The sequence below is a fragment of the Pituophis catenifer genome, unplaced genomic scaffold (assembly GCF_029215685.1).
Source record: "Pituophis catenifer annectens isolate HBS135680 unplaced genomic scaffold, rPitCat1.0.hap2 SCAF_1, whole genome shotgun sequence".
Classification (NCBI taxonomy): Eukaryota; Metazoa; Chordata; class Lepidosauria; order Squamata; family Colubridae; genus Pituophis; species Pituophis catenifer.
Genome location: NW_027256881.1, coordinates 259409552 through 259423421, shown reverse-complemented (window position 1 = coordinate 259423421; position 13870 = coordinate 259409552). Strand labels below are relative to the sequence as shown.

The 13870-nt window shown below is 35.3% G+C and overlaps 1 protein-coding gene across 1 annotated transcript in view; it reads right to left on the bottom strand.

Moving 5' to 3' along the window:
• The window catches only part of DCDC1 (doublecortin domain containing 1), a 274909-nt gene that overhangs the window by 46719 nt on the left and 214320 nt on the right, over positions 1 to 13870 (bottom strand). The window contains exons 22-24 of the mRNA XM_070935237.1: positions 10846 to 11027; positions 4488 to 4598; positions 1924 to 2023 (exon numbers count right to left, since the gene is read on the bottom strand). Of these exons, the coding sequence (XP_070791338.1) occupies positions 1924 to 2023; positions 4488 to 4598; positions 10846 to 11027 (393 nt within the window). The remainder of the gene's footprint in view (positions 1 to 1923; positions 2024 to 4487; positions 4599 to 10845; positions 11028 to 13870) is intronic.

Here is a 13870-nt window from a genome sequence, read left to right as displayed (position 1 = left end):
TTTTGTTAACCCAATTTATATGTAACAGCCATCTGTAAATCCACATTTCAAATGCTTCTAGTTTCTTCAAGTGGTTTTCTGTCAGAGACCAATTCTCTACTCTGTAGAGCAGGATAGAAAAGATCTGACAAGCCTGATTTTCAGTCTTAGGCTTCTCTTCTCTTCTTTCTTTATCCTTGTCTTTACTTCACTGATCATGTCCCAGTTTTCATGTAAATTAAAACTGAGGTACGTGATTGTTTCAACTTTTTCTAGTAGTATTCCTTCTGAATTTATCTGTGGTAAATTAATGGGTTGTTTGCTGATGACCATGATCTTGGTTTTTGAGGTGTTAAGCTTCAAGCCATATTTTTCAGATATTTCTGAGACTGTTGATGAGGAGCTGAAGGTCTTCATGCTTACTGGCAAGCAGAACTGTAGCATCAGCATATCTTAAACTGTTGATCTGAACACCATTTACTTTGAGGCCAGCATCAATGTTTTCCAGTGCTTCATTGAAAATTGACTCAGAGTAGATATTAAACAACAGCGGAGACAGAATACAGCCCTATCTGACCCCTCTTTGTATTTCTGTATCATCTAAGTATTTTTGGCCTACTCTCACATTTGTTACCTGATGCCAATATAGATTCTTTATGATTCGGATGTCTTTGTCATCTAGTCCCACTTGTTTCAGGATTTGTAACAGTTTGCTGTGTCTTATTTTATCAAATGCTTTTTCAAAATCGATGAAGCACATGTAAACACTGTGACTGACATCTCTACAGCACTGTACAAGAACTTGAATGCTGAAAAAGGCATCTCGTGTACCAAGATTGTTTTGGAAACCAAATTGTGTGTTACTTAGACATTCCTAAATTTTGTTGTATATTTTTGTGTGAATTATTCTCAGGAATATTTTGAGGGCATGATTCATTAAGCTTATTGTTCTGTATTTGGTACACTTCTTTGCATTTATTTTTGGGGGGATTGTCACAAAGGTTGATTTTAGCCAATCATTTGGTATCTTTCCTGTTTTATATATTCGATTGAAGAGCTGCAGTAAAAATTTCTTCCCATTGTCTTCCAGCAATTTTAAATTTTCTACTGGGATATCATCAGGCTTTTCTTGTTTTTGCTATTTTTATTGCATGTTCAACTTGCTCCATAGTGATGTTTGGTCCAGTTGTTACTTCCCATACTTCCCAGTTATACTTCCCATATCAATATCATCCCTAGTGTCCTCAAAAAGTTATTCAATATATTCCTTCCATCTTTTTAATTTTTTATCCTCATCTAAGATGATTTTCCCCTCCTTGTCAACTATATTGTTGGGTTTTTTTCTTTTTGGAGACACCTGCTGCTTCTTTCACTTTTTTGTGTAAATTGAAATTATGATGAATACATTCTGTCTCTTCTATTTCTTTGCATCTCTTTGCAAACCACTTTTCTTTTGTCAGTCGAATTGTTCTTCTAATTGTTTTCTGCAATTCATTGTATTTTTCTTTGTTTTTATTTTTATAAGAGTGTCTTTCATCCATGAGAAGAAGAATGGATCCATTCTGAGTTCTATTACATTACCTAAAGTTAAACAACAGCACAAATCCTTGCACCATCTAATTCCTCATTGCAGATCTATGCCAGATTATTCTGTAATGCATCTGATCTGATGATTTAATATAGAAAACTAGGTATTATTTTAAAAAATCCATTGTAATGTCCATCTACTGGCATAATATAACTAGAATTTGCTGACTTGTTGGGCTGTGATTGTGCCGAAACGATGGGAACCAAATAGAGGAAGTAAACCTAAATATTCCAATGCATGGATTGATTGATTGATTGAATGAATGAAAGACAGGAAATACTATTTAAACCATACTAATTTTATTGGAAACATATTTTTTGAAGAAGTATTGGCAAATACGTTTTTATTTTTCTTACCAGCTGATCCTTCTCCAAGTCTTTCAAAACAAAGAGTTCCACTCCTTTTTCAGTGAACAGCCTCCTTGCAGCAAAGGGCAAATTCAGTGCTGTGGTACACCTTTTTAACAAAGGAAAGCATGCATGTAATGTTTGCATTAAGTCTTCAACACTTGATGGAATAGCAATGGAATGTTACATCAGGATAACTGTACTCCTCATTAGAAATATCAATTAACCTAGCACTGTTATATCCAAAGTGTAACTCACCCTTTTCCGAACTTAAGAACCATAAGTCCAAACATCTCAGGGGAGTCCTTATTCTGTTAAAGCGAAAATAGTTCCAGGTCTGGGAACAGACCTCTCATCCACAGGGAGCAATTTCAAGACTAGTAATCCCTCAACTGTACAATCCTTGCAGAATGAGAAACAGTTTCAAAGAGCATTTGCTCTTCCGCCAAATGGTACCATTTATTTGTGAATAAAACACTGAAGATGTTGATGTTGGCTATGTAACTCTTGCTTCTAAAGCTGCATTGCTGTATTGAACAGCGGCATTTTAACACAAGCCTATTTTTCTATTCTGTATTTGTGCAGACATTTTACTGTGGCTAAGAGTTATCAATTAATAAGAAGTTGCCATTGTTGCCACCTCTAGCAAGCAGAGGTAAAAATAGGTAGCATTTGCATAATATCTTAATGGAGGGCCTAAAAGCTTGAGAGGACTACGAATACACATAGGATACTCCCAAATCACTCTTGTAAACCCACACAATCATCTTTGTTTGCAGTTAAATTGATTCATTTCTTTGAAACTATATTTGAAGATGATGGGAAATTATGAACACCCTCAAGCAGAGTGAGAGTACTAGTTCCCATTGGTGGGAACTTCTGCTTCACCTTATCTCACCTCCCAGGATTTAGGCTTAGACCAGACTCTCCTCTCTCTTTGAGGATTCACCTTCCATGCTTTTACACATTTTTTTTTTTTTAAAAAAAGCAGTATAATGCCTTTATAATGGCTTTGTAGGTCTCCCTCATTGCAATTGCTGGGATATTTCAGAAAATTCCTAAGTAAGGAATATGTAACTAATACAGACTGTACAATATTTAACTAACTATATAAATATGAACAAGAATATGGGGCATTGATTGAACATTTGTTTTGTTTTCAGGGTTGGTTTTTTTTAGCATTTTTATTTTGGTGAGTTGGAGAGAACAGTAAAACAATGGCTATGTGTAGAAGTGACCTAGGTTTATGTCTATGTAGATTCTCAGTCATTCAGGTTATGGTCCCCATTTCACTTCTCATCCAAGAAGCTTCTTCAGAGGTGGATGAGAATCAAAACGTCTTTAAGGAAAAACAAAGAAAGTTTTGTTGGCTCTTGAAAAGACACCTTTGGGACAACCTAAGCTTATATTTCAAGCATCATTGACTAACTTTCAGCTCTCTAAATGTGCAATGAAAGCTGATAAGATTGAATAATGACAAGCAACAAAGATAAAAACTTGGATAGCCTATTCAGTAAATGAAATTAAACAATTGCAATGGTCCCTCTTTGTTCTAATATATTAATGGCAAATATCAATGTCACAATATCACAGGGTTCTTTTTGAACTGGAGATGTATTTTTCTTTACAAGGGTGACAACAGACAGAAAACAAGACAGTGTAGGTTTTTTTGCTTTTTACTATTTATAGTGAAACTATTTACAACAGGATTGTACAATACAATCCTGGTGTTATATTTCTTCCTAAGTTTCACTCCTAGAAATATCTCCTTCTAGCAATCCTGCTTCCTTCCCTTTTTGTGGGGTTTATGAAGAAGAAAGAGAGTGAAAAGAAAGAAATGGATTGGATTTATACTGTAGTGTGCTTACCAAGATTGACTTGTTTCTTGATCTACTCAACCAAACACCTAGTGCTTTTCCACTTAGGGAATAACCTGTCTTAGGGACTTTTGCCCAGTCCTTTCTCAGAGACCATGGCTTTGCCAATGTCTGACAATCTCCTCCTTCCCATTTTGGGTTTTATGTGAAGATGCTACCTGCAGCCCTCCAGGTTCATCCTTACCATTTGGGTGGAGCTTTGTTCCTCTGGGTCTTCACTTCCCTTTTTCTAGAAAAGCCACTCAAGGACCTTGCTTCTCCCTTCCAGATCAGGAATCAACAATTGCTCTTCATGTTTAATTTACCTCTCCAACTTTTCTTTTCATCTACCCTATTCACCATGTACAGACTTTTTCTTCTCTGCTTCTTTTTCCAATTTTAGATCAGATATGTAGCAACTGAGGAGGTGGGTGTCTTCTCTGGGCTTTGCACCCCAACACCTATATATACCAGGCTGGGCCAATGGGACTGCAATCTCTACATCTTCCCCAACATGGCCTGGCTAGCAGTCAGGTCAGCTCATCAGTCCTTGTGACAACATAGTTGCCCTTCAAGACAATAATTGAGCTACTTCTCCCCTTTTCCCATTCCAGTTACTGATTTACACTAGCAGAACAATAGCCCTGCCAGACCACTAAAAACCATATGTGTCACAATCAAATGGAAAACAACAGATTTTAATATAGGCATGTTTACCTTTCAAGAAACTGCTGAAATTCTGTGTTATGTGATTCCTTTTCTGAATTTGTATCGGTGTACAACTTCTGATGTCCCTTTGGCTTCTGGGTTTTTTCTGTGTCAACATTTCTAAAGTAAATCAATGTATCTTATATAAACAAGAAGTCCAAATAACTTTTAAAATTTATTGTGAATAAATATATAAATATATAAAAATGAAATTATACAATTATACAATTTTGCAGCCTAGAGAAAGATCACTTTTCACTCTTGATCCTAGTGCAGGTCATGTTGTTAGCATCACTGGAATTACCTGAGACTGATACTTTTTTATATTAGAAAAAGAATTGACATTGCAATATGAACTCCATTCACTTTCACCCATGGGAGCTGCACAAGCAGCATCTGAAATTAATAGAAATTCAAACAACAAAATATCAGGCACTTACATATCCACTGAATGGTGCCTCTAGGAATATCTGAAAACCTGAAAAATATACTCTAAGCACTGTTTTAGATTAAAACAAATTGATTCATAAGAATGAATTGGGTTGGGAAGTCTTTTCAATTGTCTTATATAACTAAATTACTATAGGAATGGCTTTCAATCACATTCTTTATAAGTGGGAAAAATATAGTCCTGATAACATCAAGGGTAATAGCTGATGCAGCAACTGAGCTTTTTCTAAAAGCAACCAATCAAGTTTCCCTATCCAAAAGCATTTCAGAAATTGCATCCTCAGGTAAAAATTTGGTAACTTGGCTGAAAACTATTAAGAAGAATTCTGTTATTGCTGTTTTTATACCACTATCAACGAAAGTATTTTTTTTTTATGTTAAAAAGAAGAGAGTGGGGGCAAAAATAGATAATCAATTACTGTCACAGTCTATTAAACTTGCTTTCAAACAGACCACTTGAAGAATGACATCATATAATTCCTTCCCTTTTGTGCACCTACTTCATTATTGAAATTTCATTAGCGTAATTTTTAATTGAATGCTCACAAAAACATATACCATACAGACTCATTACTTGTATCTGTATCTGTTTCTTAGCCTTTAGCAACTTCAAGATGTGTGGACTAGAATTCTCAGAATGCCCCAGCCAGCAAGACTTGTTGGGGACTGGTCATATATATATATATATATATGAGATATCCCATACTTAGAACATTTACATCCATCAAAGAGATGGGAAACTTTTTACATTTAAAAGAAACTTATTGGAATGTTGTGAATAAGGTAGAAGAACATTTTTCTATCACAATTCTCTTCAAACTCAAGATCAAATTAACCAAGAGCAGAGAAGTAATAGCAATATTAACAGCTTCTTAGCTGCGGCTATAGTGACAGTAGGGTAAAAGTCTCATTGTAGCTTCACAATGGTTTCATGTATGTAGCTATGTAGCTATTAAACCCAGCTGCAGGAACAGTTTTCTTCATTTCATCAGTCATGGGGTGGGTGGGGGGTGGGTTTTAGATAACCAAACATGGAAATTCAAAAATGTTATAAAAGGTAGTTTGGAAAACTTTAGATCTTGCCTCAGATTTACAGGAAAAAAAACTTTAAAAGCTTATACCATTCATTAAATTTCTATGTAAAAAGATCTGAATAAATTTAAGAACAGCATATTCACATTTTAGATCTGGCAGGGAGAGAACTAATTATGAGATGTATGCGTCAAAGATTTCAATTTCAGGCTTGACTTTACTTTGAAGATTATTTTTTTAACTGTATCACTTTTGCAGGCAGCTCAGCGGACAACCTATCTGAATGCTACTCATTGTTCAGCGATGTATGAAGTGTATTTAATCAATCTGAAAAAGTAATATTAAACCATTATAAAAAAGCATCAGATGTTCTAAAAAGCTTAAAAGAAAGGTTAAAAGGTGACATCTTTGCTAACAATGTGAGAAATGAGGTATTTAACTTATTCTTTACATCAAAGCTTTTCACTGATATATGAATATTCACAGTTCTCTATTATAAAGTGAAGATGTAAAAGCAATAATATTAGATAATATAAAAGTATATTATATGTATGAAGTTATACAGTATTCTGTCCCACTAGAAATTAAGGATTTCATACAGAAATGGGTTCAATAAAGGATTACAGATATTATTGAGCAAAAAGGCAAACGAAATGATTTTAAGTTAAGTTCTTTATGTCTAGATAAACTTTTAGAAACATAATTTCCAAATATTTATGGAAGGCTAAAATTTTGAACATTTTAACCCCAGTATCCTTCATTCCAATTTTAATAAAAGAAAAGAAAAACGTGCAGCCATTGGGTTGAAAAAGTGTGAAATAAGTATTAAAGTATGATAGTCTTGAACTAGGTCAGCTAAGTTAAATATCAGAGACTTCAATATATTACTACTGTAGTAAAAGGTTGTGTTCAATTTGAAGTGTTTCATTTTAAATATATCAGTCTTTATTAAAGATCTTATTGTTCTTTTATTACTATTTAGTTCTAAAACTAAACTATGATGAAAAGCTGTTTTTTTATATATAATCTCACCTATATATGCCTACATAAATACAAAATAATTATTGTTGATCAATTTTTAAAAATGTATTAAGAAAAGTATTTTTAACTGTTCAGGTTTTAATTAAAATTTTCTAATTGCCATTTTTGGAATAACAGAGACATAGTCTTCAACATAATTAATATAATCAACAGGAATTCCAAAAGGCTCAGGAACGAATTATTCTACTCTCCTATGTTTTCCTCTTTAGGCTAAAGCAAGCTGAGAGGTGAATAATTGATAAATATATCAAAATCATGATAAGGAGATTCTTTATGAATCAAGGAAGGAGATAGTGAACAAATTTTAAAATCTCCAGACATGTATGTAGATAAATTTTGCAAAGTTTGTTGAGCTAAGGCCGCTGTATATAGTAGACATTAGTACAAAAGCTTTTTAATGTGAAAAGCTCTGTAATAATTATAATCACATTATTATTTATAGAAAAACAGTAAAAAGGAACAGGTTTTTTAAGTGTATATGTGTGTGTATGTGCTCGTAAGAAAAAAATGATTTTTTTCACTAGAAAAAATGATTCAGCCATTTTGAGACTTAAGCATGAATGAAAATGTTGATTGCTGAATATCCACATACAAGATAAGTCTGTTTCAAATACATAGCTTAAGCATAAGTCTATTAATGGTTACGTATATAGCGAAGGAAATTATATACATTTAAGATATAACTGAGTTGATTTTTATGATAAAGATCAAATAATTGCTAAGGGTTACAGATGATATGAGCAGTTCTAAATGTACGACAGTCCAGTATTTTGCAATGTCAAGGGTGTACCTTGGGAAAAAATGTTCAATGGAAAAAAGAATTGAAAGAAACAAAAGTGCAAGTAAAATGGTGAGCTACCTCATCTCTACCAAACTAGAGGTCATCTGATATTCTATTTTTCACTTCTACTCTTCTTTGTAGAAGAATTAAGGCTAGCATGATTAAATGCCATTTCCTTGGGACTGTACCACTGTATTGTTTCCGGTAGTTCTGGAAAGTACTGTAAATTCTCTTTCCCTGCTTTTGCTTGCCTTTTGACCTGTTTTCTGTCAGTTTATTTTTCTTACAAAAGTTTGCTTTTGTAAGAAAGGATAACCCCAACTTTTTCAGTGTTTGTTTCTTCTTGATTCATTAATTCATTTCATCTATATTTGTTTTTCTAGTGATATTTTCATTTATTTTCTCTATATAGCAAAGCAACTCAATATATTTCTTCCATGCCAGTCACTCCCTTTTATATCTAGTCCACATTCACTCAGCCCCTTTTTATTCCTAATTTTACATTTTCTTGTTTTACTATGTAGACTTCTTAGGTATACTATGTCCACTGCTTGTTAAGACTATGTTAAGATCATGTTCATGATCAAATGTTGTGGATAGGACTATATATTCCTATTCAGCTAGCAAGATACCGTAGAACAACCCATCAGGTATAGTACTTAAATAGTCCCAGGGATATCCAGGTTCAAATCCACCTTCAGCTAGAGAAGCTCCCTAGGTGCCTTTGTATCAGTCACTGCTTCTCAATCCAACCTACTTAACAGGATTGTTGCTGGGGGAAAATTAGGAAGTGGGAACACTATATACACTGCCATCAACTCCTAAAGAATAGGAAGAATAAAATTGTAATAAATACATATTTATTAGTCTCTCATTGATACAATATAAGCAGTAATAGCAATTCTGGAAGCATGTTAGATCCTAGTTTCACACAGAGATTTCTCTTGCTGAATGAAAGCACCGATGATGATTACCTAGTTTGGGCAATGAAACATCTGCAAGAAAACAACCAAGCTCAGAGAATACCAAGGACCCCTCATGTCAACCCTAAGATACAAATATTCTCCTTTATTGAATTAAAGCAATGATGGACAAGATTAATCAGAATGAACAAAACTCTGTTCAATATTATTCAGCATAATATCTCCAGAGATATAGCAACAGCACTTACACTTATATATCACTTCACAGTGCTTTACAGCCCTCTCTAAGTGGTTTACAGAGTTAGCATATTGCCCCAACAATCTGGGTCTCATTTTACCAACCTCGAAAGGATGGAAGGCTGAGTCAACCTTGAACTGATGAGAATTGAACTGCCAAACTGCTGGCAGCCGGTAGTCAGCAGAATTAGCATGCAGTACTGCATTCTAATGGAAATGGGATGCAGTGGCCCAGTGGCTAAGCACTGAGCTTGTCGGCAGTTCAGTGGTTTGAATCCCAAGTGCTGCGTAACAGAGTGAACTCCCGTTACTTGTCCCAGATTCTGCCAACCTAGCAGTTCAAAAGCGTGCAAAAAATGCAAGTAGAAAAATTGGGACCACCTTTGGTGGAAAGGTAACAGTGTTCCATGTGCCTTTGACATTTAGTCATGCCGTCCACATGACCATGGAGATGTCTTTGGACAGCGCTGGCTCTTCAGCTTTGGAATGGAGATGAGCACTGCCCCCTAGAGTCAGGAACAACTAGCACATATGCGCGAGGGGAACTTTTACCTTTAACTTTACTGCATTCTAAACACTGCACCACCAAAGCTTCTTTGGCCATTGGGACATGAGTTACTGTTCATTTCTAAACCAGTTTCTTAAAATGGAGATATAAATATATGTGGGCACAGGTTTGGTATAATTTGCCTTAAACAGTGGCAATATTGCATATAAATTATTATGTTTATGATCAATATGGATAGCTAGCTGTTTAATTTAATCCTAGAACTTGTGTCTGAATTCATATTTTCCTCATTATTGCATAACAAAATAGGTTTTTGAAAAATATTTCAGAGATTTCACTTTTTTTAAAGAAAATGAGGTAAATGAAAAGGTATAGTTACAGGCGAAAGATTTATACGATCTGAAGAGAAACCAGAGTATATGGTTTTGGCATGGGCCAAAAACATTGGACAGACTATAAATTTAAATGAATAGGACACAATTTGGAATAGCAATCTTAAAATGACTAGAGCGGTGACCTCTAAAGAAATTCAATATAAGATGCTATACAGGTGGCACCTAGCCCCAGCCAGGATAGCTAAAATATAACCCAACATGAGTCCCAATTGTTGGAAATGTGGCCACCACCAAGACACCTACTATCATTGCTGGTGGACCTGCCCCCAAGTGAAAAAATTTGGAAAATGATCTGGAAATGGCTTATGGAAATAACAAAAGAAAATATTGATTTTGAACCGAAGACCTTTCTCCTGGGAATCCTGAAAACAGAATACGAAAAAAAGAAGAAATACCTTAGTACACATATAACGACAGTGGCAAGAATAACCTACGCTCAATATTGGAAGGAGAAAAAAACCACCAACCGAAGAACAAGTAATCAAGAAAATATTAAAGTGCGCTGAAATGAACAAGCTAACATTAGAACTTAACGAAAGAGAGAACACGGAGTATTATAATGTGTGGGAGTTATGGTACGAGTGGTTAGAGAAAAGAATCAAAAAGTGAAACTTGAGAAGTATTAAGGTTAATTAATAATGTTCATAAAGAGTTAACTATTACCATGTACATTACTGAACTAAGGTTGCAATCTACGTAAATAACAAGTAAATAATATGTATATAACTGTATATAATTAACTGTATATAATTACCTGTAATAATACCCAAACTATATACAAGCAAAGATACAATACTATGTAAATAATATGTAAATAATTTAACACCACGGAATCAAAAAACGCAGAATTGTATTTCTATATTTTCACAATAAAAATCAAGAAAAAAAAGAAAAAAAAAGAAAAGGTATAGTTACTTGCTAAGTTCATATAACAATGATTTTAATTTGTACACATAAGGGTATTTACACGTATCTGAGATAAAGAAACACTATTTCTTACTGTTTTCTTATCACAAATGCAGAGTCAAGTCCAAGAACAGACAGGGCCTTGTTTTTGTCTGGCTCGCCATTTCTCAAAACCTTCAATCTCAAAGGCATGTTGATCTCTGGCTTTCGACCAGCAGGCTTCTTTAGTGGAGGGCTGTTTGGAATCAGCAGACCTTCAATGGGCCAGTCAAAAGCCTTTCAGCACAAAAATAAATATTGTGGTATTATAAGGCCATGTATTATGAAAATCTTAATAATTCAACTTCTTGGAGACAAAGAGCTCCACACATGGAATTAGAATATGGGTTGAGAGGGCCAAGAATAGCAAAAGTAACAATGCCAGCAAATACAGTACACCAAATCTTCCGCAGATAGGACTCAGCCATGAATAATGAAAAGTTCAAACATTTCATAGTTATTTTAAAATCCACAGACAGTTGAATAGTTACATAGATTACTATCTACCTAGGAAAGATACTATGAGGTGGAATGTTATCGAGATTTCTTACATGTATATTTGAAAGCAATAGATGAAACTACTGAATTCTATATCCTCAGTATTTGAACGATTAGAGAAAAGAAAACCAAAAGCATTAAATCACAACTTCAGATATATAAGATCTTTTGCTTCCCAAAACTAATCAACAGAAGTTACTAAGTTTATGAAAAGCTTTGAAGGGATGCTTTGCTTCAGTAATGTTTCAAGTGACGCAGCATGCCCCTTTCCGACAACAAAGGAAAGCTGCCATGTTGTGCTGCTTATATCGGAGAAATCCCTTCTGGATATCGAAACTGCTAGCTAAGGCTTTTACAACAGGAAGAACTTCACTGAGGCAAATCTTGATTCCTCTTTATCTTCATCAGGAGAATGACTTCACAAATGAGATAAAGATAAATCCAGGTCACCTGGGAAACTATAATTTAATTCTGTGCATGACATGCTGACTAAATATGCCAAAATTGATCAAAGTTTCTCTTAATGTTACAGTAGTAGGGAATCCTGCATGTAGCACAGGTATAACTAAGAATGACAAATCAATACATTGCTGTAAAACAGTATATCAAAGTCTGATTGAACGAAGTGATGATTGTGACAGAGGTCAATACCTATGGGCCCTTCTGGTGATGATCATAACATATGAAAGATTTTGACTTGGAATGTAAAAGGATTAAATGGTAAAGAGTCAGAATTAACTAATGGAAAAGGAAAACAGAAATGTATGTCTGTGAAATTAAGACAATAGGGAGGAATATAATAGATATGAATAAAGGTAGTCTGGTACTGTGGAGTGGAGATGATGAAAACATTCAGGGAGATGAAGGTATCAGTTTAACTATGAATGAAATAATTGAGTTCTGTGTCATAAAATATGGATTGGTGTCATCTAGATTGCTGTGTGTGAGTACAAAAATATAAACAGGTATATAATTGTTATTTATTATATAACTTTATTTATACTTCATGTCAAAGAAATAAATTTGACTCTAAAATAATTCTTGATTTGATTGTTTATCATGCAAACATCAAACCCAATTCCTTTCTCTATCTAATCCCATTAGATCCCAATTGACCTTCCCTGCCCCAGACAAAACTTTCCGGGAAGCTCATGTAGACCAAAGAAAAGAAGCCTCCCCACCAGCTCACAGCATACCCCAAAGGCAGCCTTAAGGAAAGAGTTGGAACCTAGAGAATCCCCAACCTTCCATCATCATATCAGTTGATAACCTCAAGATTCCACCTCCTTAGTAATGGGCTTCCTTAGCTCTTCTGCCCTCCTAAATGGCCCACTTTGTCTAACAATAGAACTCGTCCCAGGTACACTGACTTGCCAACACACACACACACACACACACACACACACACACACACACACACACACACCAGGGGTGGGTTCTACTTACCTTTACTACCAGTTCACAGTGGGGCTGTGCGCGCAGAAGCTTCCTGATTATGTCGGGGTTGGTGGGCGGAACTACTGGTTCTATAGAACCAGTCCGAACCCAGCACACACACACACACACACACACACACACACACACACACACACACACACAGAGAGAGAGAGAGAGAGAGAGAGAGAGAGAGAGAGAGAGAGAGAGAGACTGAAATAGGTTTTCCAGAATGCAGTACAAAGCTAAGAAAATTACAAAACAGACACTGTAAATTATTGCTTTGTACACATCTAATAGCTTTAAGAATTCACAATCAGCAATGAAGTCTAGGATAAGGTTTTAAGAAAGTTAATAATGAAAGATGAATAGCCATTGCTGTATTTTGATGGACAGCAATTTATATTAACCATATGGAACAATTCCTTAGATTGCATAGTAAATTATTTCAAAACTTATGGGGTAATTGTAGCAGTTTTTAATGTGACCTGAAGTCTGCATTCTATTGTCAAATGGCTTGGGTAGATGATTTCTATGGAGCTTTTCTGTTGAAGCCTTCTGTAATTTCAAGAATTATGCATCTAACCTTATTATGCAATTTATATGATACTGATGATTTACTTCATTTAAATTTCATACTTTTTAACCATCCATCATTTCTCATTATCTATATGGTTAGGGTTAGTTTCTATGTATGTATCTACTTATTTGCGATGCCTCCATCAGAATCTGAATCTGAGACAGAAGAACAGCTGACAGAGAGCAGGAGAATGGTTCCGTTGGCTGTGGAGGAAACTGGGAAAGGGCAAAGTTAGGCTGGGCAGAGCAGGGGAGAGGTAGAACAAGGGAGAGGGGGTTCAGATGAAGTTCAAGGCCCACCCCCTCCTCATCCTAGGGCATGCAGGGAAGAACACAGAAGAGAGCAACACGAGTTGCGTGGCTTACGAGGAAGGAAAGGGCCCCGATTTGCTTCACAAAGCACACCTGGGGATGGAGTTTAAAGGAGAGGCAGTTGAGAGGGGCGTTTGTCGGGAACAAACGCTAAATTCATCTAGTGTTGAGAGCTGTGGCCTTCATTCCTGTCATTCCTCCTGACTGTTTGAATTAGTGCCGTGCTACTGTGTGCTTATCTTGTCTTGTTGGAATTA